This window comes from Leptosomus discolor, chromosome 3, assembly GCF_034619465.1.
Source record: "Leptosomus discolor isolate bLepDis1 chromosome 3, bLepDis1.hap2, whole genome shotgun sequence".
NCBI classification, from domain to species: Eukaryota; Metazoa; Chordata; class Aves; order Leptosomiformes; family Leptosomidae; genus Leptosomus; species Leptosomus discolor.
Window position 1 is genome coordinate 73,796,087 of NC_141393.1, and position 27,979 is coordinate 73,824,065.

The window sequence follows — 27,979 nt, forward strand, 5'->3', positions numbered from 1 at the left end:
AAAAAAAAAAACAAACAAAAACCAACAACCTGTATCTTTTATTGACATATACATTTGTTTTTATAGGGATCACCAAAGAAACCTACAGCCAGTGCAAAGCAGAACTTTGTAACCACCATACTCTCAGACACATTAGACTCGTATTACCTGAAACAAATACTGGTCGAAATGGAGATAACATTTAGACATTTGCTTTAAAGCGTAGCATCCTTTCCACCTGCCAGTGTAGGCCGCAGAAGATACACTCTAGTTAGCATATTACTGACAGGATGATGAGAAAGCTCCTGTCAGACACTGGCCAGCCGGGTGTTTGAGACAAAATGCACAGCCCCAGCTGACTAGTTAGGGAAAGACTGGTGAGGTACAATTACAGAGGCATATGACAAGCTTTCATGCTTGAGTGACTTGAGAACCGATGACATGGCTTTAAACAGCAAACCTCCCTACCTCCGGTCACAAAACAGCAATAAGTCAACTGATGCACTGTTGTAAAATCATGATTTATTCCTTTGCTTTGAATACATGAGAGTGTGGTATGATGTTCTGGTAGACTACCACAGCAGGTGCACTTGGGACCGAAACATCTAGGGCCTGCCTCCAGCATGCATAAAATCAATGCTGTAGTTCAGCCTTCCTGAAAAAGCCATCCCCAGCACTTTAATAATTTATAGAAAGCGTGAATTAAAAAATTATTTGTACTAAAACTCATGCAGCTCCATGCAACTAGTAAGAATACATGCAGATGCATTGACATGTAAGAAAATGGTGCTGTGCAAGAACATACAGCATGACATTTAGGAAAGTTCTCCCTTTTACAGCTAAAGTAAAACAACTAACAGCCACCTCTGTGAATAGATCAATTCCTTTGTTTCATTCATCCTTTCATTTAATCCAAAGCTATATAATTTGTTTCTCTTTCATAGTTTACTGTTCAAAAGCCAGAAATGGTAATTTTTGCTATAAACAGATCTGACAGAGCATAATCCTCAGGCTAGATGAATCCATCTCACACTAACACTAAGCCTGAAGCAAGCTGTGAGGTATTAAAGTGGTTGGAAAGTCAAGCTAATACAAGAATCAACAGTTAGGGCAAAGAATGATACAGAAGCTACGACAGAAAGGAGCAGTGGGAAGTTTCCACTTATATCTTGGTAGTAATTGGTAGGGCAAGTAGACAAATGAACTCCACCAAAGGAGTTTTTAAAGAAGGTAAAAACACAAAAAATCAATTCAAAGAAAGATGCAAAGAATATGTAACAATTGCAAAAGTGAGGAGCAGCATAAACAACAAAGCCTGCTTGGTTGAAATAAAATATAAGCTGACAATTGAAACACACCCTCAGGACAAAATGGCACTTATCTTTTTCTTTTCTTTTCTTTTTTTAATTAAAAAGCTCTACTCAACAGCTTAAAACAGGCAACCTTCTTTTCTCTTTCTCCTTTTTCCTCCAAAATAAACCTTCTTTTTAAATAAAGCATCATTTTGTCCCCTTTACTTTTCCTTTACTTGAGTGTAATGAAAGCATGAAATTTATAGGGCAGAAGTGCCAGACAAAGAATTCCTGTACATAAGTAAGTGTAGTTTTCCATTCCTGGCGCCCCACAAGAAGGGCGAGGAGAAAGTGAGCAAGGCCTTGAATTATGCCTTTTGTTATCAGTCACTGCCCTGAGATAGTGAACCGAAACAGAGCTGATAACTCGAAGGTGACATCACAACCCAGTCTTCATGAACTGACATAAACACTTGATATTCAGTTAACCCCAAAGATAAGGCACAACTCCCTTAACAGAAAGTTGTACTTGATAGCACTAGTTTTGAACAAATAATCTTTCAAGTATCAAGCTGTAATTTAGGAATATTAAAACATGACCTTTGCAACACAAAGTACCAGTCTGCTGTGTTTTGTACACAGCAGTAAAACAGCACAAAGCTAGCAAACGCTAATGTCCAAACACACTCCATTTACTTATCTGTATTATATTAAGCAATCCAACGTTTTAAAGAAGAAATATCTTATGCCAAAAACACATTTAATCATTCTTGGCAATTCACTTAAATTCTTACAGGATATACTGAGAAGTTTTTAATTCACCTTTTAAACTATATTGCTCTGTAAAGAAGTAAGCCTTGCATCAGTCCTGTTCTGTTTATAAAAGACATTAGCAGGTAGCAGTTCTCACTGAAGATCCTGATAAGCCAGGTTTATTTTTCTGTCTTATCAGGACTCACTAGTGCAAGTGAAAATTAACCCAGTCCTATAACAAAAGTGGATCTGACATGATGTGGCAGTAATTTCATTTAGCTACGACTTAAGTCATGCTAGTAGACTAGAAAAATAACCAGAAGGAAGTGAAATTTATGTGCTATCTTGTTTTGGAGTTAACCTGCAACCTATTATTTAAATTCACAGCTTGGGGATATTCTTCAGGACATCCAAATCCCACTATAAATGTCTGCTATTGCTACCTGTCCTTGTCCAGGACAGTGATATAAATTATCTTCAAGTGAGGACATCACCAAGATGACTATTACTTCATTAAAAGGTTTGGGATAAACAGCTGAATTTTGAACAAAGTTAGTTTCTCACAACCAGCATATATATCTGTTCTTCTCTAATGACTTCCAAAAACCTTGGAATCTGAACATAGAAATAAGGTGGTCTAGCTCAGCGCAGTGTGATTCTGATATCTTCCATCCTCTTGTCATAATAGCAACTGAGATCAGCAAAGATGTTCAGTCTAACAAAAACAAGTCTTAAGAGGATCCAAAGGTAGGCTGAGAGTACAATTCTAAACCATGTTAAGCAGACAAACACGTGCCCACCTGCAGAATGAGTCTTCCACAGGCACAGAGCTGCCATCATGATTCTTATCTCCTCGACTAGAGTAGCAAAAGAGGTTGGAGCTGGTGGGGGGCGGGGGGTTGGGGGTTTTTTGGGGGGCTTTTTGTTTGTTTGTGTGTTTGTTTTAATATAGCAAGCTGGGTCCCAGACTGGCAAACCGGAAAAACAAAACTGATTCCATGGTTTTGCTACATCATGTGAACTTCTGCTAAGCCAGTTTCTTTGAAAGAGCTTTCCCTTCAAATTCTCTTCACCTATTTGGGTGGTCTCATTACCGTGTCGTTACGCCCAATTCTTCCCCTAGACACCTGGGAGGGGGAAATGTGATAGAGTATGGAAATTTCTTAAGACAAAGTAAAATCTTTGGTGGTTAAAAATATATATCATAGACTAGTAATTTGAAGATTGGTTATACTCATTCACTATTTATTTTTCTAGTTTTCCATTGTTCATGTGGCCTCTGCTTATATGACCGCATGTTTCCTTTCCTCTCCAGTCACCATGGACTTAGCTCCATATTCTGCAAACCACAAGTAAAGGGCTGTCTTTGTGCTTTCCCCTAACTGCAACGCTGATCGCAGATTCAGGGACCCAACACTGTGGTGTTAAAAAAAAAAAAAAAAAAAAAGCAGCCTTTTATGGCAATTCTGAATCTTCTGAATTTTCTCTGTCTTTAACTTACTTTTAACCCAAAAGAATTTAAAGGGGTTTTATCCACTATTTATAATCCAAAAACTCTCCCTCCTTACATCCACACATATCTATTGGAAATCAGCATCTGCAAGTCTTTCAAAATTTTACTTTTTAGTACTATAGCCAACCTTGTACCTATGCGTTGAAAATAACTGTTCGTTTATTTGGTAGTACAATTAGCAGTGCTCAGGAACATAAAGCTGATTTTCCACCACAGAAAGCATATTAAATAAAATCTTTCATGCAGTACTGTTGAAAAAAAATTAAGATATTTGTAATGACTGTGCTTATCAGGCTAAAGATACTGTATAATAAATATACTCTATGACAAAAGTTGGCTATACAGTGACAGTCTTGTACTAATGCAAAATTAATCTTGGGAATATTTTCAAAAGACAGGATATTTTAAAAACTCGTAAGATTCTATGAAAAGTAAAACAAAATTACATCTGAATATTTAGGTATACTTTCAAAAAGAAACACAACATTCTTTTATTAAGCAGTCTAACCAGGCATAAGGCGGGGGGGGGGCGGGGGGGGAAGCATTTTGATGTGGGCAGTAGCCTAAAACCTTTAATAAAAAAAAAAAAAAATATAAAAAAAAGGCAGCTATTTGGAGTTGCACGTTATTATCAGTCTGAAGAGCTGCTCCAAATCTGAGCTATTACAGTATGCACTCCCAAACCACTCTAACAAAGATGAATCTACCTATTACCAGGTTAGGATAGCAGCTATTATTACAGACCCTTGATTTCTTTCAAGTAGCTCCAATGGAATAAGCCACAAGTGAATAATAAAGATCTTATAATAGCCCTTAAGAATTCTTTTTAGGTTAGAAGGCACAGAATGAACTCAGGAGACTTAAAGAACTCTCATCTCCTGATAAGAAAAATAATTAACCTGACTTAATGTATCTGAGTAGGTCTTATATAAATCAGACTTTTGTACTTCAAGAGCCAGACTAAAACCATATATCAGAAAAGTATGTAGATATTGTCTTATAAGTACACATGGAACATATCTAAAACCACAAAGGTCTGCAGGTCATTTTGTGAAACGTTCAATATATTCTACTTAAAAGGAGATGTGTGAAGTACTTACAGTGCTTAGTTTGCTAGAGGTAATAATGATCCGTCTCTCATGCAACATACTGGCATAAAGTTGCAGCATGTTGTTCACATCCACAGCAACAAAATATTCAGTGAGGTTTCTCTGTTTAAATAAATAAGATGTTAACAATACAGCAACAGTAGTAGCCAAGTGGAACATTTTATATATTACTTACAAAAAATTTTGTCCAATTAGTAGGTGGGAAAAAAACCCAACCAAAAACTATGAAAGATATCCCTTTGCATTTAAAATTTGTATGCTTTAAGAATACTTGATTGGGTTTTAAAGTCAATGAAAAACTAACTTTTGTGTAAGTTATTAATATTTTGCTCATTTGATTACGCTTGTAAATTTAATCTCCTCTTTTTTTCAAATTTGAAATAAATATGAAATTTGGTATTATATCAATAGTACCATAAGCTATCAAGGTACCCATTACTTCCAACCCAGGAACAGATCTTCCACCACTGCAATAACTGTTCTGTCACAGCTACAATAATAAAACTGTGCTATTTTGCCAGGCTCTCTCAAAGTCCACACATTTTATTCTACTTCAGTTACAGCAAAACAGCTTGTTGAAAAACACCAAGCTTTCGCTTGAGCTGTACGTGCCAGGACACCAGACGTCCAGCAGCACTGGTAGAAGGTACTGGGTCCTTCCTGCAGTCACCCTTTTAGCCCCTAGTAAGAGCCCCACTGCAGGGTTTAATGAAAAGCAAAGTCACCAGCACCTCTTATTTATAGTTCAGACAGCTCAAAAATGTGGAAAAAAGAGGAATAGGTGGGTTGGGGGTGGGGGTGGGGTGCAGTGAGGACCTCTGTGATCCAGCTGAACTTAACAGTATTTCTGCCCAGCACAGTGCCAGAGATACACAAGTTCTGAATAAGCTAAAACAGCTACCAGAAAAAATGCCTAGGAAAACAGCAAATTTTTGTAAACAATAGAGAATATGTATGAAAATATAGTAATACACCCCACAATATATAAATCATGTCATTTCACACATTTGTTATCATATCTTCAACCAGAACTCTTACTCCTCTCTTCTCAGGAACAGCGTATTACTGAACGTTAACGTAGGAGGTCTACCAACTATATGCCCCAACCCAAGGACAGAAATCTGAACAGTGGAACTGTTGGTCTGTACTGGATGCGGCCAATACATGGCAGCAAGGTAATGCACCCCTGAAACAACAGTGAGGGCAAGACAAGTGGTAAAGGCTTCAGAGCAGGGTGACCCCCCTGGCTGCAGCACCCCATCCCCGTGGGGGCCAGGACATGGTGGCCAGCTGTGGCCTCTCCAGCTCAGGGCCCTCTGCAGTCAGGGAGCATGGCGTGGGGCAGAGCTGCTGTTGACCAGCTGCTGATTTATCTCCTCACAGACTCTACTATATGAAAAGCTAACTGTAGTCAAAGCCCAGATGATCATCAGAAGGTTGATCTCCTCTTTGGATACATTGCAATATTAAATAAAAAAAGACAGTGAAAAGACAAAGCTCCAACGGACAATCCATTTTCACCCAAATTCAGAAATGCATTTTTAATTTGAAAACATGGAGTATAGAGTTATTCTTGGTCCATGCTGCATAAAGTCTTTGGAGATAAAAACAAGACCTTTAAGGCTACAAACATTCCATTTAGAAAGAAACTGCTCTTTCAAGTGCAATTTTTAACTGGTTTTCAGAGGCTGATACATCATGATAAAGTGAGTCCAATTTACCTCAGACACCCTCTAACATTGTACTTGATAATGGTATGCTGATTCTGTGTTGCAAAAGCTGTGGTAGAAAGAGTTTGCAAGCTTGTATAGATTAATACATCTTTGGGAGACAGTCGCAGTTATTTCTTCATTACATCTGAAAAGTTACTGCCCCTGAAATACACCAATCTTACAACAAAGAATATGAAAATTCATTTTATTGCTAATTTACTGTAATTACCTCATCTCTTCACTCCCTGCATGTTCTAACCCTCCACTAGTACCTTACTATTTTGATTCATACTGGAAGGATGAGACTTTTATAAACGGAGTAAAAAATAATTATAGAAAGGCACACTGAAAATTACTTTTCCTTTCTCCCACAGATTCAGAAAAATAAATTCACAGTGGCACCATCGCAAGATCCTCCATCAGCTAGAGCCTCGGAATGAAGCTTCCCCACGTTTTCCTCAATTTGAACACTCAACACACCTTCTAACCTCCAAAGCTATGTTTTATTAGAACCCCAAATTATAAACTAGAACAAGAGAATTCTTTAAAATAGAGGAATGCAACCCATAGGGTGAAACGGATGAAAACAAAGGTTTAAAAACTAAGCCCTGTCCTGCCCAAAGAGCCCTTGCAACAAGGGTCCTCTCTTTCACTCCTCTACCCAGCAACTTTCCGCACTTTTCTGGGTTGCAGCAAGAGCTGTGCCATCTCCTCTGGGTCCCTGGCACAGACTCCCTTCCACCACCACAGACGTGCCCGCAGGCCTCCTCTCTGCTACAAGCACCCTACGACTCCTTGCCACCTTCGTCTCCCCGGCTCCGTTTCCTTCCCTTGCCCGTCCCACCCTGTGGCCCAGGAGCTGCTGCCCGCCCGGGACGTCGAGGGGCACAAGCTCCCCTCCCCGCTGCAGCGCGGAGGCAGGGAGCGGGCGATGGGGACACCTTCCCCACCGCGCCTCGCCGATGCACCACCGCAGAGGCTGCGAGCACGCTTCTGGCGCACTTTCTGCACAAACACCACAACATCTACCAAGAACAAGTTCCGTGTGATTTTGTACTCTGGTGAACCCCCCAACAGCTTAACTTTCAGCAGGAAGTTATTATTTGAAAGTGTAAAAATGCACTTCTATACATCCATACTCAAATCTAGATTTAAATGCAAGTGTGGAAAGCAAAGTTTCAAAGCTCTTTTATGAGATGTTATCCAGCTAAACACATCACAGAGAATGTGATCTGAGATTTCACATTTGCAATCTACCCCCAGCACCATCAAGAATTTAGCATCTACAGAACGCGATTCTTCATTAAAAAATTAAAAATAATAACAGCAACCATTCCTGGTGCATAGTTACCATCCAAATGTAAGCAGGTAGGGCCTGGTTTCAGAAAGCCCAGAACAATGCCTTCTTACACAAAAAAATAACTGCATATCTTGACAGCTGAATTTGCAGCTTAGCAATGCAGTGTTTAAAGGGCAGGTATTCAAATAACACAAGGTGCAGAAGTAGAATATATTTTACATAAATAATCCCAATAAATGCAAACAAGCCAAGTAATTAAGAACAAGGGTGGATACAGCAGTGGTCAAAAATGCCCTGTTAATGCTTTAAAATGGGTTAATGATGAATGCAACAGTAACTACTAGCTAAAGGTCATAATAATAGACATCAATCATATTCTAAAAACAGCCTTGGAAAAAAAACCCCCTCCTATTGATAAAAGCAGAGTTCAGCCCTACCCACAGAAAGAGGTTCATACTTCTAAATATTTAAAAAAGAAACTGCATACTTACGCTTTCAGGGATTGTTGGCAATCCAGTTATATCAGGAGTAATGAAATACGAGTGCTAATCAGTGAGGAAAAATAATTAATAATTTATGCACACAGTAACCAAAAATTCTTTTTTAAAAAATCCAGCATTTAGGATTTCCAACCCCATCTTTGTTTAAGCAAATAGCTGTTTTTCCAATAGCATTCTTATCACTACTAGACAAAGAATTAAGCAGATCACAACATGAAATGACAAGCTCTGGTTCAGCACAGCACACGAACGAAGGGAACAAAACGCTGAGCTGCAGTTTTGAAATAACACTGAGATTAAGCCAGCTTTAAATGTTGTCACAAGCCTGAGAGTAGCATTGATTAACTTAAGTATTGATTTTAAAATTGCCACAGCAAAAAAAAAAAAATAGTTAAAGGACAAAAAAATTTAGAATGGAAAAGGAAATCTCATTCACATGAGAAAATCAGAATAATTAGGATAGAAATATTATTACTTGGTATACATTCTCTTCTCTTTCCAAACATCTTTGAATCTAAAAATGTGCTAACAGAAATGCAAAGTCTGACAGCTTGAGTTTCAGCAATCATTTATGAAATACATTTGCAATTTTATGCATCTTAGTTTGAGGCTATCTAGGATGTAAATATAAAATGGATTGAACTAAAAACAGATGTAATTTAAACTATTCTCATTAATCCAGTGCTTTTACTAGTAATCAGACATGGATTTAGCTCAGTAATTTTAAGGCATGTTTGCATATTAGTTTAAATCTTGAAGCACAAAAAACCTTAAGTGCATACTAAGTAAATGTGTTAATTATTGACTTTTTATCGTTTATTTGTTTTTAACAGAATTTTAATATTTTTCATAGACGTTCTTTGTTTTTACAGCGTATTTTAAAACCATAATTGACAACACAAAGACACAGTTTGTTTTCAAGTCAAACTTGAAAAAGATACCAAAACATAAAGGAAGTCTATAAGATATTAAATGTGTTCAAAGTAAAAAAAAAAAAAAAAAAAAAAGTATTAATACTCTTAACTCTGCGTAAGAGACTTATTAAACCAGATTAGTATACTTAATAGAAAATTTTCCCCACAAATTAGGTCATCTGGCAACAGTTAAAAATTTAAGAAAAAAAATTAGCTTAAAAAAGGCATCCCATAAACATCATAGCACTTGCACAATAAATATCCCAGGTCATTGTTTTGCATCAACAGAAAAAAAAGCTAAGAATTTTTAGTCAAGAAAAGGAAAATATTCAGATTAATGGAATGACTACATTCTTCAGAAGTACAGTGAGAACAGAAAATTATTTCCAATATGTAATAAGGTCACAGAATATTTATCAAAAGATTTCTGAGTAATGAAGTTAATAACTTAGAGAAGTAATTATTTATAATTAACAAAGTAATAATATTTCACTCATTAAACAGAAAAGGAAGTCAGAACTATGAATGCAAAGACCCATTACTGCAGTCATTAAGTGTCATAAAGCAGCAAAAATAACGTGGTACAGAGTCCTTGCACATCTTTGTGAACTCCCTTAGGAAGATGTACAACCTTAGAAGAGACACTAAATTAATAGCTGCCGTCCTGTATAAAGTTTTCTCTGAAAAGGACACTAGAAAATGCAAGTTTTGTTCATCAATTTAAGGGTTTGATTTTGGCTGCGACTTTTACGAAAGGATTGTGATGCACACATACACAGCTCTGAAGTTTGATTCAAACAGAGTAAGTACATGAATATTAGACTGCTCTTTTAGGCTAAAGACAGGAGCAGAATTTCCCAAAGGACAGGTATAAATAAGACTCAAACCAAAAGAGGAATCCTATAGAAAGTAATTATTTCTTTAATTACAATAGGCTTTAGGTAATCAGTGCCTGTTAAACTCACCGATACAAGACAAGGCTGTTTTTTCAAAACTTGCTCACTTGCAAAAATCATCTCTTGGTTCTTATGCAAGATGAGAGAAAGAGTGAACAATTGACTTTGAGTTTTCCAACAAAAAGGCCAAAACTGAATCTAATGCTTGTAATGTTCCATGTTTTAAATATTGGCTGAAAATATGGTTTATTCTTTGCATTCCTCCCCCATTGTAATTCAGACTTAACTTGGCTAGTTTTCCAACAGGAAAAAAAAAAAGGGGAGAAGGGAGGGGACAAAGCAGGGGGGGGGACAAAGGGGGGAGGGGGGACAGGACACACCCGGGGAGGGGGGAAACAGGACATGGGGGGGACACGACACACACATGACAGGACACACCCGGGGGGGGGAGGAAAAAAAGGGGAAAAAAAAAAAAAAAACAACCCCACTTTTGTTAGCCCTCTATGGGTAAAAGTGTTGCAAATTATATTTCAGCTCAGGATTCCTAGAACAAATGTCCACCCCTCATAAATCTCAGCTGCAGAATATTTGTTACTGCGACCAACAGGGGAGAGCAGAACTTGGTCCCTAACTGGACCAAGGCATTTTGGTGTCCTCCTGACCAAGGATTACTGGGAAACACCAGGTATTCAGATACTGGGCGTAAGTTAGGCATGATATATGTATGCAATCCTAAGTACTGTTGTGGTTTGCCACCTAAACCCCGCTTCAACATCTACACGCCTCACCCTGCAGCACACCTGAGTAAATGGGTGGAGGGATCTTTTTAATTCTGCATCATGAAATTTGAACTAGACTTACCCTGGCACAACGAAAAGCCACCTCATGATGTCATTTCTACAATTATTTTTCAGACTGTAACTTTTTTTTAAGTCTATTGAGAGGAGGGCTACCAAGATGGTCAGAGGGTTGGAACACCTTTCCTACAAAGACAGGCTGAGAGAGTTGGGCTTGCTCAGCCTGGAAAAGAGAAGGCTCTGGGGAGACCTTATAGCAGCCTTCCAAGTACTTGCAGGGGGCCTACAGGAAAGATGGAGAGGGACTTCTTACAAGGGCCTGCAGTGATAGGACGGGGGGCAATGGTTGGAAGCTGGGAGAGGGCAAGTTTAGACTAAATACAGGGAAGAAGTTCTTCACCGTGAGGGTGGTGAGACACTGGAACAGGTTGCCTGAGGAAGTTGTGGATGCTCGATCCCTGGCAGTGTTCAAGACCAGGTTGGATGGAGCCTTGAGCAACCTGGTCTAGTGGGAGGTGTCCCTGCCCATGGCAGCGGGGTTGGAACTATGTGGTCCTTAAGGTCCCTTCCAACCCAAACCATTCTATGATTCTATATGATTCTATTACTACTGATGGTTCCAGACTAGCTTATTTACAATATACATCAATATAAGGGACTAGGCACACAAAGTTAGAGTTGAACACAGCCATAAACATTTCCCTGCTCCCTGAAGCACTGAGCATTAGAAAAACAGATGCCTGTGGATCCACAAGCATTCTGATTCATGCTAACCTATTCCTTCCTGCTCTGCCCTGTCTGAACCCACAAAATTTGCTCGACTACACCTGCAGCCAAGTATTTGGCAAGAGGCCTGCATTTAGATAATCATTGTTCAGCTAAAAAGATCACAAAACTCTGATGTAACAAGCTACTGAGAACAAGAGACAACTGAGGGGAAAAAAAAATAAAATCAAAAGTCAGATAATACCAAAATAAAACCAGCAAGCAAGCACCGATTTTATTGCAAGCATTTTATCATCCCAGTGTTGCCAGCTGTATTCACCACAACATCCATTTCCAGGTTCATCACAACATTCATTTTGAGGTAGGCAAGTTCTATGCAAGATAAACTGCAACACTGACAGTAAAAGGCAGTAAAACTTTGCAAGAAATGCAAGGAAAAATATCTTTAGAACTTCTCTATGTCCCTCTGAAACATAGTAGGAATTTTAAAGTACTTTATAAAGCGTTTTAGAGTCGCCGAATTAGAATTGGTTATGATACTGCAATTAATGATAGCAAAATTTTGATGATGTACAGAAGCACTCTTTGCAAAGGTACTATGAACTGAAAAACAACTTGAAAATATTACACTGACAACAGAAAGAAAAGAAACTTAGCAACAGAAAAAATTCCAACTGCAGCTGCAAAAACCAGTACGCTGTTCTGGTGAAAAACAACACACAAGACTGGAAGGACACCCAAATACGGTGGATTAGCACTGGCCTCTATAGCCTAGTGAAAAAAGTATAACAAGGAAACTGAATTATAACAAATTAAAATAAAATAAAGGTAGCATTATGTTAAGCAGCAAGGTTGAGTACTGGAACAGAAGTAGTAGACTCTCCATTTCTGCATGCCTTCATAACCGGGCCAGATGCTTTTCTAGAGCCTGCGCTTACTTTACTCGAAGTACTGGGCTCAATTCTAAAATAAATGAGTTAAAAATAACAGGAAATGACACAAATAAGGTCAAAATTAAAGATCTAACGATCTCTCAGTATGTGCATACAGAAAGCCTTTATAAAATAATTTCTTTCTGTGCCCTGCAAGCTGTGAATCAAGAAACAGTTATCTGTACGCAGTTACTTATGCGTGCAGTAGTTGTACAGATGCTGTGAACGCAAACCATTCTCGGAGGCAGCAGAGGTTCTGTATCAGCTTTACGCTTCATGCAGTCTTTACACATGTATGTAAACATACGTCCATACGCTATTTCTGTTTCAGGAACTGTAACAGTGACAAGCTCCCTTTTTCATGCTTCTGCAGCAACACTACCTCACCAACATCCAGTCCCACATCACAGAAAGACAGAGCACAAAAGCAAGGTAGGCATGGACACCTTTCACCTAGATGTGCTGGAAGTTTCATGCAACGCAGTACACTTCTCCTACCATCCTTCCTACTGTGTTTTTGCATGATCAAGCAAAACCAGGAAGAGGGAGGAGGAAGATGGGAAAGAAGCCAGCTTACACATATTTTTGTCCAATCCTGCAAGTCTACCTACTCAGACATAAGAAGCAATAAAACGGAGTTAGTGTCTCCCAATTCACAGCAGGAGAAACCAAAATTATCTACATGAAACAGCTGGTGGAAGCACAAAAAAGTAGTTCTAGCACTGCCAGATCCCACTGCAATTTACTCTCTCATCCATAGAGCAAAATTCAAATTTCTGCTAATTTCTCCTTCTTTATGACTACGACTTAAAGAGAAAAACATGAGACAGAGAAAAACTCTATTCTGCATGGAGGGGAGCACAGGCAGGGGAAGGTTGTTCAAGCTAGTTAATGATGGGAAGCAACATAAGTTTACTCTTTACAAAGGGTTTTTATTTTTTACTGTTTCAACCTTACCTACTACTTTATAGTCAGTAATAGGAGTAGGAGTTAAACAGAGAATACTTACCACACTTAAATTGACTAAAGCATTCGCCTTTGGCACGGGATGGCTATACAATGATTTTAACAAATCATTTGAGTCATTTTCCTATAGGGAATATTTTTTAAAGGTAGTTATTTGTTGTATAAAAACTGACTAATTATCATTTACTACACATCAAACTATATCTTAACAAAGATACATATATATATTTAATGAGAAAGACAAATGCAATTCACAGTGAAGTATTTAAATATTAAGTACAAAAAGCAGGCCAACTTTATATCTCAGAAAATGACTATCTGCAAGTTAAGTCAATCTCTTACATATTTCCCCATGTAACTCCTTGAATGAATCACATTATTTGCAACTGAAAATAGTGTTAATATGTCCAGCTGGTCTGTGCATCTTGGACATTATCTTCCTAAAACTGTTAGCTGTGATATTTGTCTATTCTAAGTTTTACTAAATATGCAGCTACATAGCTATACTGCACACTTTAAAAATTATTCATCAGAGCACACAAAACAGTTAGTAAGGTTTACTACAAAGAATTCAGCTACTGGGTTTAACTAGGATCCTCCACCTAGATCTCTAAAAGAGACATTTACTTGGGACAGAGATGCAGCTGGAATTTTCATTTGGTTTAGGGTTTTCATTGAGTTGAGGGGTATTGTTCATGGAGATTAAATTCTCTTTGTTGTCAAAGTAAAACCAAAAGTATCAGCGACAAGCCAGGGCCAGCTTTCAAACATACTGTTTGAGTCTGCAGGAAGCTTCCACCTCTATCTGCAAGAATCATGATGTTACTGGATCTCATACTAGTAAACAAGACTTTGGGTCTAGCTCTTGATCAGATGAACAATGCCTGGGCCAGGAGGGAGCAATGTCCCCTTCACAGCCTTCTCAGCAACAGGTATGGCACTAGGCAATACAACAAAATACTTCCATACACTGCTAAAACTTTCTGACCCATCAAAACAGCTTACTCTGCACATAGGACATCAAAAGTATAACGTAGAAAACTTAAGCTGGTTGCAGTAATAGCTGCAATGACAGAACCAGGGATCAAGAAACAAAGAAAACGATCCCTATCCCTTCTGTCAAATACAACCTTAATAACAATTTTTACTATTACAGTGAAATTGGGGACAAAATCAAAGTCTTATTATACCATTTACAAGACCTAAACATATTTCACACTTTATTTAAACACAGCTAACACCCAACTTTCCTACTGCATTTCCTTTTTACATAAAATATCATCATTCTCTATAGTCCATTTACTATAATGCACAATAATCGCTTATTCTGTAGTTCATATATTCTTGGTGTGTCAGCTTTTCCAGTCTACAGCATATGGCTAACTATTGATGCTTTTTTTTTTTTTTAATTACAACCTAGTACACTAATATAGTTAAAGCAGAAAGGTATAGCTTTAATGTTCTCAGTACAGACAGATGCCAGTATTTCCTTTCCTGCGTAATCCTGGAATATGCCTAATTGCTCATGAATATGCAAACTAAACTATCATGACTCTTTGCCAAATGCTGCAAGTAATTTTGTCTTGCTGGTTGAGATGACAGAATTACGAGAGGTATTTTTTAGTTAATACGAAGGGTGAAACAGTACATCATATTTTATGCAGTTCTGAAAAAAAAAGTGTTTGTAACTGATAATCAGATAGTTCCAGAGATCTACAGTTTACAATCAATACGTCACACAGATCTCCAGTGATGTGACACTTTGCTCACACTTCACTCAGGACTTGTTTATGCTAAGACTGACACTTTATAAAGGTATATTCTCAGCAGCTTTTTAAAATTAATGTGGGATTCAAGTGACAGTGGCAGCTGTATGTTCAGATTCTTTTAATTTCAGTATGATGAATGTAAAAACTTGCTTCCCAATTTTTTTAAAATTTTAAACTTTTAAACAGTGTAGAATCACTTTACAGCACTTCAAATGGTGACTACTATTTCAAGGAAAATATTTTACAAAAGAAACAGAATATCTAAAATTACCTTTTCTTTAGCCAAATAATCTGCCAGGGTATTTAGGAGCTTGTAGTATACCTCAAACCATGGTAGGTAACTATAACAGGAGGGGAAAAAGCATTTTAATAAAATATCAATGTATTTTTCCAGTGCTTATAAAAACTACTCCAATTAATCTGACTTGCACATTTTTATAATATCTCTACATATAAATAAAATGCATATAAAACTCTTCCCCACAAATTTAATAGTACATCACTGACAGATAGTAGCAAAGCTACAATTCTTTATGCTGGACACCTGCTTGATATTCATTGAGCATAGACTAGCTCATAATACTTTCACTTCTCATTATTTTAAAGGCACCAAAAAATCATTTTAAACATTGCCAAATCACATTCCCATTATCTTTAACTGTTACAGCTTTCAGTAGTTATGTCATTTGCTTTTTTGAAACTCCACATCCTGTTGTACCTGGTGGACTGCCAGAACTGCTGCTTCCCTGGAGAATTAAAAACAGTTTTACCTGGGCAGAGCACATACCCCATATTTGACAAGTGGTGCAACGCTATGCAACAGTATTGATGTCACTATACGTAAGAATACTAGTCTCCCTATAAAGGCATTTCTATAGACAGAATTAACTTGTAAAAACAAGAGAGCACTCACCAATATTGTAAAGACACGGCACGTTAATACGTGAATAAAAGACACTCAAACACAGTGGCATTGGTTCCATTTTTTTTCTCATCTATTTACAGAAACTTTTACCTTTAAGAGTGACATCATCACTCACTGCATACTACAGGACTTTCCATAATCACTATTTAAGCCTACAATACAGATGTAGTAAGTTTGGTAAACTAAACAGTACCAGTATAAACTACTCCTTATTTACAATTTACACACCTTCTCATGTCTGTTAGTATTTTAGCAAAAAGAACATTATTAAAATGGTAATAGTATGGTTAATATTAATTGTTTGAGATTAGAAGGGGGGCTGGGAAGAAAATAAAAGCCTGAAATGTTTTTACTACATTTCATACCCATGTGTAACAATACTACACACTCTTATTTAGCGCAGTGTAAATCCACAGACACACTTTCAATGCATTTCTCAGAAGCTTTAGTGTGTGCTGTGGACAGACCTTAACATTTCAAATTTATGTATTTCAGGAAACATGTTAACTGCAACTGAAAAAAGCCCCGTACACAGAACCTAAACAATTGCCCTGATAGGAAAAGGAAACCTGTTAGGGGAAACCCTGGCTGGTAGAGAAGCCAAGTCTGCTGTTGTGCAGCGAGTCAAGTGAAGGGTTATGCCACCTTTCTAACACCTCTGTTCTCAGCACGCAGCTGGCAAGGGTTTAGAAACAGATCCCAATTCTTAGGGCAAAGAAAGAGTACAGCAGAAATCGGAAAATAGTTATGCTGTTTCTAGCAATCTTACTTTGCTATCCTTATAAATGCTTAACTGTTGGTCAAAAAAATCCCCAAAAAAAAACAAAAACAAAATGAAAACACAACCAACCATCACGAATTTACTCTTGCCAAGCCAGAGAGACACAGCAGCAATGATTTCTTTTGGAGCCACTGTATTAACGTCTTTATCACACTTTACCATACACTATACTGGCTATTAATCAAAACTACATCAACCTCTTAATGCTCACAGACATTTTTAATGCTTGGTATTGCTGACAGTAGTTAAGGTGTGACATTATTGCATGTGCTTTTCAATATATTCTTATATAATCATAAAATTTACTTCATTGCACCTGTGTAAGGCCAGTCACTGCTAACAGGCGTGACGCTGCATGCCCTTGTAAAACACCCATCATAACACCAACTAAAACATCTGATCTTTGAGTTTTCTTCCACCTAGGACTCCTGTTCTAATCTTCTGAAATCATGTTAACCTGGTTTTACATGTCGCTGAGACACAGCGTAGATAGGCAAACAAAATCGTTCAGCACAGCGTTCAGAGCACCTGCAAATGTCAGACCTATTCCAGCCTAGAATTACAGCAGGGACTGGAACACCATTCTAGCATTTTGTCCACGTCAAGGTACAAGGTAGATACAAATTGCAAAGTGTTTTTATAACTCTGGCCACAAATGGGTTGAATTACCTAAAAGCTTTCCAGTCTTTTGCTATCACCTCTGCGTTAGCAGTGTACAGCATCCCACCACACTTCGCTGTAGAATACTCTAAAATCTTATCTGATCATTCATTTTTCATAATCAACATTTATGAATGGCATTCTATTAAAAAAATGCTCCTGCTGCAATAAAATATTAACCATACTTCTTTCTTGTATCTATGATCTCAACTCCCCTCTTACTGTGAAAAGAAAAATTAAATGCAATTTTTAAATCTATACATAAAAAGGTCAAATTCATTATTTGAAATTAATGAAGTCTAGCAGGAAGCCAAGGGGGATTTCTTTTTTTTCATACGGCAATGCATGCTGACTGTACTCATACAAAAATTTCTTCCCTCAGAAAAACCAGGTTGATGATACACTTCCATGTCTTCATGTAACAAAACCACAAAGAAAAAACACTGTAAAAACAGACTACTTGAACAGTTTAAAAATGCTGGTTTCCTTTCTGAGCTGAAAGACTGGAAAAAGAATTGCTTTAAGCCTTTTAACCACAGACACGAGGTTAATATAAATTCAATATGCCTCTTAAACTTGAAAAATTAAGGAAATCAAAACAAGTACTCCATTACATTATATGGCACGAAACCAAAGGCCACCAGGAGCTCTCCTTTTTTTTCTTTTCCACATAATCTTCAGTCCTTCAAAAGCACGGTTTAATTGCAAAAGTTTTTGTCAATATTTTTAATTATACTGCTCTTACTGCAACAAATTACTAACATCTATTGGAAAGCAACAAAGTTCCCTTCATTTTTTTCTTTTATGTATTTGTTAATTGCTATTAGTCCAGTATAATAAAGAATTGTTACATTTGTTGTTTTCATAAACAATAAAGAGTGCATTTGTGTGCGTGCACATACAATGCACCTCTGCACTGAAAAGAAAACATAAACACAGGTTGTGTTTGTTCACAATAAAGACAGCTATCAGGTGGTATTTTAGATTCTCAACTCAAAAAGCAAGTATAAGCTCTTTTTAATTCGAAACATTCTCAAGGCTGTCAAGCAACATTTTTGTCCTCCTACATCACAGGCTGATTTTGCAAGCACATGTGTTAATAATCCTATTAATTTATTTGGACTACTTTAGTAAATAGATTTATTCATAGATGAACGTTCCCATGATACAGGAGTTACATCTTTATCCAGTACATCATATTGGATAAAGCACTGTATATGGCACTTGTGCGTGTGACGGCTAAAACCCAGATGTATTACAGGTAAAGGAATCTTCTTGGCTTGTCCTGGTAGCAGATCTTGCAAAATTATTTAATCTTTGTTTAGCAAAGAAGAATTAGTCTATGTACAGAAAGTCATCCAGCACACTGACATCCACTGACATCTGTTAGGCTGGGTAACGATTTTTTTTCAAGTCAGTACAGAAATGCAAATAATAGTTTTGAAATGGCTGAAATTAACAGGGCACCTGTAATATATTACTCCTACCTCAAAACTTTCACACTGATATGTACCTTACCAACAGATAAAATCAAAGTTAAAGTCCATTACTAGAAAACCTTTACCTTCATACTTGTATTCAAAACATTATTTATGAGCAGTGCATTTCATAATAAATTAGCTGCCTAATGAAAATGTCAAAAGGTTATCAATAAAGCCCCTTCACAGCAGATAAAAAAAGAGGAAAAACAGGGCTTTAATTTTCAATTTTAATGTATTTAGAAGCCTAAACTTCAAATAAAAATAATTTAGGTTCTTAAACTATGAAACAATTATTAGTTTCTTGTTAATTTTTCTTTAACTGTACACATTGTCTTTGCATTACTCATGTTACAATCAATAACTGAGAAACAAACATACAAGACTAACATACAACAACCTCCAACAACATACAATAATTTCTCTAAAGTTGCCACAAAACATTTCTCCCATAATAAAGAAAAACATCAAAATATACACAATATTGTTTTCATAGATATGTATTCCCTGGCTGAGAAGGCAGTGGTCTTTATTTAAAAGTACAGCCACTGCCTGTCACAAAAGCAAGAGCCCAAGATATTTCATGGTTAATTAAAAACGTACTTAGCATTTTCTTTTAATCCAAATGAGCCACAAGGCAGGAGCTCAGACTTTTATTCAAAGTCACGCATAACCCTTGTTGCCGTAAGTAGACTTCCACCTCACTGGTGCTTCTACTATAGCTCTGATAAAACTTTTACATCCATGAGTCAAAGGTTAAATAAAGGAGAGGAAATGTTTTCTGTCAAATAGTCAGGTAACCACTAACAGTCCTGAACTATCAGCAGGAACTTAACTTCTAGTAATCAAATAAAACTAAGGAAACCGCCTTTCCGTAGCTAAATGTCTAATGTCTAGGGGCTACTTTTCTGTCTGGAAAATTGACACAAAATGTGTAAAATTGAAACATTCTGCTTCTAAGGGATTTGCCTAAAGGAAGAGCGAGAAAGCTTCAAGCATGGTCTGAACTGAAGAACTACAAAGGCTTACCACATAAACCTGTCTTACTTATTAGGGCATTTCATTTGGAAATGTAGGTGACAATTTTACAGTCATAAAATTAATGAAATCTAAGACTAAGCATTTTAATGATGCATTTTGCATTCCTCTGAATACACAAGGTCAACCTCAGAGTCGATCAACAGTTTCAAGATTTCTAACAAAACAAATTTCAGTCAAACTATTTGCACTTCGTAATAAAACTCTTCAGGTAATGCAAAAACAATTTCATATAAACCCAGAAAGTATTATTCCTACTGCAAACAGCAGTAATATTTATAAACTATATCCAGAAAAATTAAGTCTCCTATTATTCAAAAGTGAACACTGAAATTTCTACTGTGCAACTTCAAATTTCAACTGGCAAAACTATTATTTAAATTAAAATATAAAAAGTATAACTAGAAGAAAAGATCCAATGTAGTATAAAAGCACAACAAGGTATATTACTATATTGCTACTGCGGTACCCCTCATTCTTCTGGGGCAACACTGCAGGATTCACACAGAGAGCTTCACAAAGCAGCCATGCAGTTCAAAGAAAAAAAAAAAAAAACAAAAACACACACACACAAAAAAAAACAAACCACCACACAATTTGCAAAGGAAGCACACAAAACTTCTGGAGAATAATCCAAGGTTTATTTTCTTAATCTTAGTATGGTTTTACACTTACTGGCACTCTGAATTTGGCAACTGCAGTCGAGCTCTGCATGATAATTTTAAACAATACTGTATCACAATTAAGTTCTTCAAGGAAAATGCCTAAGATAGCTACCTTGGGGGATTTTTATTTTACTGTATAAACATACAGAGAACTTGAACAAAACATTCTGATTTGGAAGAAAATTCTATTTACACAATCCACATACATGTGAATATAAAATGCAAAAAACCCCATAAAACTTAGAGAAGAATTTTCTATGTACAAGTATATCTTCAGTTTCAAACTATCAGTTTAAAGCAGGACCATATGGCTGCAAATTCTGAGATTATTTGCTTTAATTAGTGTTTCAGATGAAGAATGAATTATAGAGATAAGTCCCACAAACCACAAGACTTTAATCTTACAAGGAGCTTTAGGTTGTTATAAGACCTGAGGACATGCAGCCTTTTCTTCAGTTTTTGTTTAGAAATCCTATTCAGCAGTTCAAATCCTATCTCTTTAGCAGCTCTGGCACAGGTTAACACATGGCCTGGTATCATCCACAAAAAGTCATTGACAAGAGAAAAGTTTTGTCCTGTTGCCCACTCACCAGCCTACCCAAATTTCTATAGTATTTCCTTCCCATCACTTAGACTGGCTCATTCCTGCTCTTCTTTACAGAGATTCTTAATTATATTTTAGTTTTTTATGACCATTTCATTTAGTTATTTTTTCTGTATTAAACTATCCAGTTGTCTTTGTTAAAGCCCCAGTCAGAAATCTTAATATATTCCTCTTTTTTGAGCCGATATACATATATGTGCATATGTAGATGTGTAGTTAGACATGGTATTTATGTATGCCTGCTTTTGTGTGTTTATATAAAAGTCTATGACTATTGTGTACATATCCATGACAGACAAACAAGAATTGCTCACACATCAGAGTCACTATGTGTATATACACACAATGAATATAAATTTTTGTTATTTTGATATATGGAAGAAAGCGAGTGTAAACATGCACACGCACTCTTTATATAGAGAGACAGCAATCATTTGTCAAGATTTCTTTGATTTTGGTTAATTTAACATCAACAAGTATGTACCAGTGAGAGCCAGATGAAATGCCAAAAGAAATCTGCTAGTGAGCCTCCTTTCACTTGGTCACTTCTAATAAACCTTGGATTCAGAGCAGAAAACAGACTGGATACTAGAGCATGTTGGATGGAAATACTGATGCATTCTTTCTGTCTGAGCTACACACAACAAACACGCAGACTGGAGAGAAACGGACTACCAAGCTAGAAGTAGAGTGCTATGAAGCTAGTGCTGTTACACATTCAGCTATGCGTTGTAAATTTGAAATTGTCACAATAAAAGCAATAAAGGCAATGCTCTGATTACAGTTCAGTGAAAAATTATAGCTTGCCACTTTTCATTTTCCTAGTTATTTCTACCAAGTAACAGACCATGGACTAGTCTTTAGCTGATGTATGTCTGTGGGGAAATGTTAAAAGAAATACCCAAGTTTACACCAGCTGAGAATGTGCGTTCTTTGCTTTGCAGCTCTACATATACTATGTAAAGGTGCGTACATGAGTGTGCATAACTGATTAAACATTTGTTACAGCATTAGAAGCCAGCCAGTCAGCCGATGTAGGAGAACAAGTAAAAAGTTTTGTTTCCAGCTTGATGAGGGAAGAAAAAGTTAACTCAGAGAAAATAGCTAAAAGCATATACATACATTCTCACTCTGGGCCTTAACCAGATACATGAACAAAAGGTATCACAGAGAAAAGAGTTAAGTATTATAAGCTCCAAAATCCTAAGAATTAAATTTTCTGAAGTATTATTAAAGAAGTATTGTCAGGATCACAGAAAGTCAAATAATTTCCAGAATAAAATCTTTTCCTTTCACTATTTTCATTATATGGTAGTAATCATTATTTTTTGCAATATTTATAACAAATACTTTCTTTTAAATTACTTGTCCAAAAACATCCAGTATACTGGCTCTAAACACCAGTTTGGAATCTGTTTAAAAGCTCACAAAAGTCTTGATGTGATAATTCCAATAATGTTTTAAGCACTACTCCACAAGTTTCTACATTGTCTGGTCTTTTTATTCCCCCTCCATGTGTTCTTTTACAATTATTCTTTTACAAGTCCATGTTGGGTTTGTCTCCCTAACTCATGTGGCCTATCCTAATGACATCTTCCACGACTGCCTGATTTCCACGTTGTCCAAATACTCATTAATCTGCTTTTCTCCATAAGCTTCCTAGCTTTCTTCAAAATTCTCCAAGCTGCCTCTCTGCTGCCAAAGGGTTTGGGTCTTTGGCAGCACATGGCTCCTCTTTCACCTTGTGTTTGGGGATTCTCGCTTTGAAGGCAATTAGACTTCAATCTCGTTCTCACGTGCTGCTGAACTGGATGTTCCCATTTCACTCATGGTCATCACAGGCTGTTAGGCTTTTAACTGAAGTTGCAAACTTGCCTTTTAATTAATTTAATTAAAAGGGGTTTAGGACAGCTAAACAATTGGGGGTTTTCACTACCAAAACAATTATGTAATGGAAGAAGAAAGAAAAAGCAGAGGGAGAAACAAAGTATTTCACTGGGGTCAACTTCGTCATCATATCTCCTCTGCAACAAAGTGGCATGCTCTTTATTGATAATTACCTGGCGCAGGTGTTTCTTATATTAGATATTGTCTGGCCAAAGAACATGGAAGAGACACCCAAAAATCGTATTTCCAAGGAGAGGAATAGATCATAGTGCACTTCATTGTTAAATTGACTGGGTACTTGTCAAAGATCTGATTAGAAAGTGAAAATATCCACGTAATATTCAAAGTCTCTAAAACTGCAGTGTACTGTTCTGCTTTTAAGCAGAGATTTCACATTATTTAAATAAAATTATTTAGCCTCACACAAGAATACCATCACATGAGGCTTGGGACCACTTTTCATGTGAAATCAATGGTAACACTGCTGTAGATAAATGATAACCTGACGGAGAATTAAAACACATTAGCAGAGAATTTGCAAACGATAATTTTTCTTGTACTTCTCTTATATTTGCTGCTTGACTCAATTTTTCTTACACCAACTTACCTTAGAAAACAGAGGCAGACCTTGCCTCCTGACGTCAAACGGCAAAATCCAAACCTTTGCTTACTTTCAATGTCGGTGAGCACGAAGGTAAAATGCTGTCCCACTTGGTTTTGGGACACCCTGAAAAATTAGATACAGAGCATAAAACCACAAAATCACATAAAACATGAGTATTTAAGTCACTGGTCCCAAGCGTTTTCATGCTTAAGCCTCACTATCCTTCTCTCCCTTCCCACCATCCAGGCTGCCTCCCGCACCCCTCTCCTTCCCCTCGGCACAGAAGAGCCCAGGTCCTTCCCCTCAGCCGTGCCTCCGGCTGCCACCCTGGCCCTGCGCTCCGGCAGATGTGCTCCATGGCATCTGGCCCCTAGTCTGAACGGATGGGGCCTTTCATAAGGTCTTTTCTTCAGTAAGGCCTAAGCAGCACCAGTACAAGCCTGCCACAGCTTGTTGACTTGGAGCACACCTCAACAGTGGAAAACGGTAACCAAAACAAAGGTTTACAATTCTACAAATAATTTATTAAATGTCATAATACAGGTCTGGCTTAAGACAGCCATCAGAAAACTAGCTTGCTTTTTGTTGGTTATGTTTTTTGGTGGGTTTTTTTGGTGGGTGTTTTGTTGGGGTTATTTTCACCCTTCAGAACAGCTTCATTGGTTAAACTGGTTGTCTTCCCATTAACCCACACACATCTTCCTCCCTTTTTTGCACCACACATTGCCCAACAAAGCACTGGTTGTTACATTAACTTTCCAGTACAAACTTCTTTTCTTCTGGAAATGCAAAAGCCAGAAAATAATCAAAAGCTAACAGCGGGAGACCTAAAATACTAAGTAATAATATCTTCAAGACTATATCAAAACCTACCCATTTGAGAGAGTAATTTCCCTGCTTGATGTTCCAGCTCCTCTTATCCCCAAACTCTGCTCAAACAGTGCTCCCTCAGCAGTGCAGGTTAATCCGTTTTGTTCTCAGTTTACCTCCCCTCCAGTGTCACCTCTGACTCCTCGTACTCATCTCCAGGTCCCAGCCCCAGCTTACATTCCTGACTTTCTGATTGACAGTATGAACCTTTTCCCAATTTCTTTTTAAGAAGAAATGGCATCTTCACTGCCATGATGTGTCTCTTATCTGCTTTACGCTCTCAAGCCAGGTGTCTTTCTCTCTTGTGCAGTTTGTCAGCTTCAGACACAGGATCACTAAGAGCACGAGAGAAACCCGCTTTTCAATGTGGCCAGGCTTCAGTGAACTTCATAGAAATTGCAAAATGCATTCAGCGTAAGCATTTTAGAACACCAAACTGTATCTGAAGTTTACCCACAGAAATACATATTGCACTTTTCCAAAATCTCCCAAAGAAAATCAGCTTTAGGTAGACTTGGCATTTTCAGCCAGGAGAGGTAACATGTGGCACAGAATGAATCATAGAATGGTTTGGGTTGGAAGTGACCTTTAAAGATTTAATTAAAACCAAATGAAAACAAAGATATGACAGGGAGTGCATGGAGATTTGAAAACGTAAAATGCAGCAGTTCTGTCTATAATGCTATTGCCCGCTGTTCTTTTCCCATTCTTACATGATCTTCAACAGCAGAATACCCCAGCATCGGCTAGCAAGTGCTATGATTAACATGTGTCACGTGTGGTTCGATTTTAGATGCCAATGAATGAATTCCCAGAGAAGTCGAGAACCATCACCGATCTCACAGTCTTCCAATCTAAGACCACAAAATATTTTTCAATTTATTCCCTGCAATATGGGTTGGGGGGTTTTGGTGTGGTTTTGTTTGATTTTTTTAAAATCTCCAACAAAATAAAATATAAACATTTTCCCCTAGGAGAGAAGAAAGTAACAGATGATCAAAGGGCAAGAGAAGTTACATGGGACACATGCACATTATACTGCCTAACACGTGCATGACGAAAGCTTAAGATTAGTTAAGTGATACCACTACCCAGACTGTAGAGTCTCCCACTCATTTCAATTTGACCTAGTCCCTCGTGAACACACAGTGAGCAGGCTGAAACAAAAGCCTGTGCTGAGCATATATGACATTACAAGATACATTTAGTCCAATATAATCACTGAAAACCCATGATAATTAATGGACTTTTTTAGTTAGGTAATTAAACTCAAATCATTAAAAAAAGTATTCTCCTCACTTGTCTTCACTAAACTGGAACAACTTAGTGTGCTCTTTAAACACAGTAAACACTCAATGGCTTTCACTCAGTCCTTCATTTTTCAGGTGCCACGTAGCTAGCACGCTGCCGGTGTGTTACGCCTGCCACAACAGAGAGCCATCAGTAACAATGTGTTATTATTCCCCTGCCAATAACACAATTCACTATTTCACATCTTTGCATTTTCCTCTCTATTCCTGAGAGCAGACTGCCACTGAAACGCCCGGTACGGTTCCAGTATCCCCACACACACTGTGGCTGGGGGCTTACACAGCAATTCAGCAGTAGCTGGTCAGTTTTTAGCACTGGTAACGCACCACGTGGCAACGTTGGCTGCCTCCTGCTCACATCCCCTCTCTGCTCTGCTGCGTCCCATCGTTAGGCTTGGAGCTTTCTGCAGCCACGACCTGCTTTTTCTTACACTGCAAAACACCTGGCATGGTTAGGTTGGGGTCTCTATGCACCATCTTAACCCAAAGAGATCACTGATAACGCACAAAAAGCAATAGTTAATAGATGCCCATCTGTGCAGGCATTGCTTTTAACGTACAGTGTACAGGTATGTCAGGCACACGACTACTCCATTACTGCTCGAAAACAACTCCTTAGCCCAAAGAACTCACATCAGTAAGGATCTATTGCTTTCAGTTATTTGCCTCCTCCCTTCCCAAAATCTGAAGATGACACGGGAAAATAACTGGTGTTGCAATTAAAGCATACACAAAAACGTCACTACACAAGATCACTTTAAAAATGAGATTTAAATTCTGATATTCTCTATCAAAAATAGCCTGGCCAAGTTATGACAGTTCAGTGGGAGGCAGTTCCAATGCCATCTCACCGCCTCCAACACAACATCTCCCCTTTGCTTTTTTAAGAGAGGTAACTCCATGTTTTGACAGTCAATATAAAAGTGGCCCAGCTTGAAAACTGCTTCCCACAGAGTTTAGAAGGAGATGTAAGCAGCACATTACAGATTTTTGAACGGAAAAAAATTCCAAGTCTAAAACTAAATCTCCACAAAGAACCTGAAAGTTTGTATTTGGTCCCATTTGCTTCAAAAGAACAGCTAACAGAAGCCACTGACCATCCATCTGGATCACATTTTCTGATCGGCGTTTAAAATACTGAATTAATTCTGGGTTTCTAATTTGAAAACTCCACTTAAGATCTGGGGGCAGCAACGGTGCCTGTTTTTTTTTACTCCTCTTCAGCAGAATTAAAACTGGCTATACGTAAGCCTTAGAGAAACAAACAAATGATGATCAGGGATTTCTGTGTATCAACAGATAACCACAATGTATAAACCAGTCACATCAAACATTCAAAAAGTGCTAGCACTACAGTTTTAACATATGTATTGCCTGTACTATCATTTGGACAAATGTTGGCTATGTGACTTGGGGCTCGTGCCTCTCTGTTTCACTGTGGCACATTCAGGTTCTTGGAAAGTCAAGTCTCACCTTGAGAGGCAGGCAGCAGCTCCTGGCACAGAGCAATGATGCCTCTCAAGTTTTCCTTAACGCAAAAATCGACACGGGTAAGACGTGATTATTACATAGCAGATTTCCCTACACAAAATGTTATCTAGACTTTCTTTTGAAGCACAGGATCAGCTGTCTGAGCTTCAAAAACTTTCTGCAAAACACTGGTCTAGTTGGTTATTTGAAGAGAGCATGATCTACTCACTTTCAAGGGAAGAGCAGGCACAAAACTGACACTGACTTTCTCCTCACTCATTCCTCCAACTTGCTTTTGACTTACTTTCAACTTGCATGCTTACTTTTAATCTTAGTTAACAATAATAAATCCCTAATAGCAAAGAATGTGTGTAAATACCTGTTAACCCTGCAGACTGCAAAGGATTCTTTCAAGGTTATTACAGTTCACTACAGGAATAAAAATAGTTTTTAAAATTTTCTAAGTACATATCCACACAATGCAGAAAAGGCTCTTTGGTACCCACTGAGTAGGCAGAGTCATTTTAAA

General features: G+C 37.6%; 1 protein-coding gene across 2 annotated transcripts in view; it reads right to left on the reverse strand.

Moving 5' to 3' along the window:
• Positions 1-27,979, reverse strand: part of DENND1B (DENN domain containing 1B) — a 159,575-nt gene that overhangs the window by 67,941 nt on the left and 63,655 nt on the right. For both annotated transcript variants that reach the window (XM_086462730.1, XM_086462729.1), the window contains exons 5-10: positions 23,804-23,923; positions 15,430-15,499; positions 13,433-13,513; positions 10,038-10,097; positions 8,150-8,203; positions 4,638-4,748 (exon numbers count right to left, since the gene is read on the reverse strand). In XM_086462730.1, the coding sequence (XP_086318856.1) occupies positions 4,638-4,748; positions 8,150-8,203; positions 10,038-10,097; positions 13,433-13,513; positions 15,430-15,499; positions 23,804-23,923 (496 nt within the window). The remainder of the gene's footprint in view (positions 1-4,637; positions 4,749-8,149; positions 8,204-10,037; positions 10,098-13,432; positions 13,514-15,429; positions 15,500-23,803; positions 23,924-27,979) is intronic.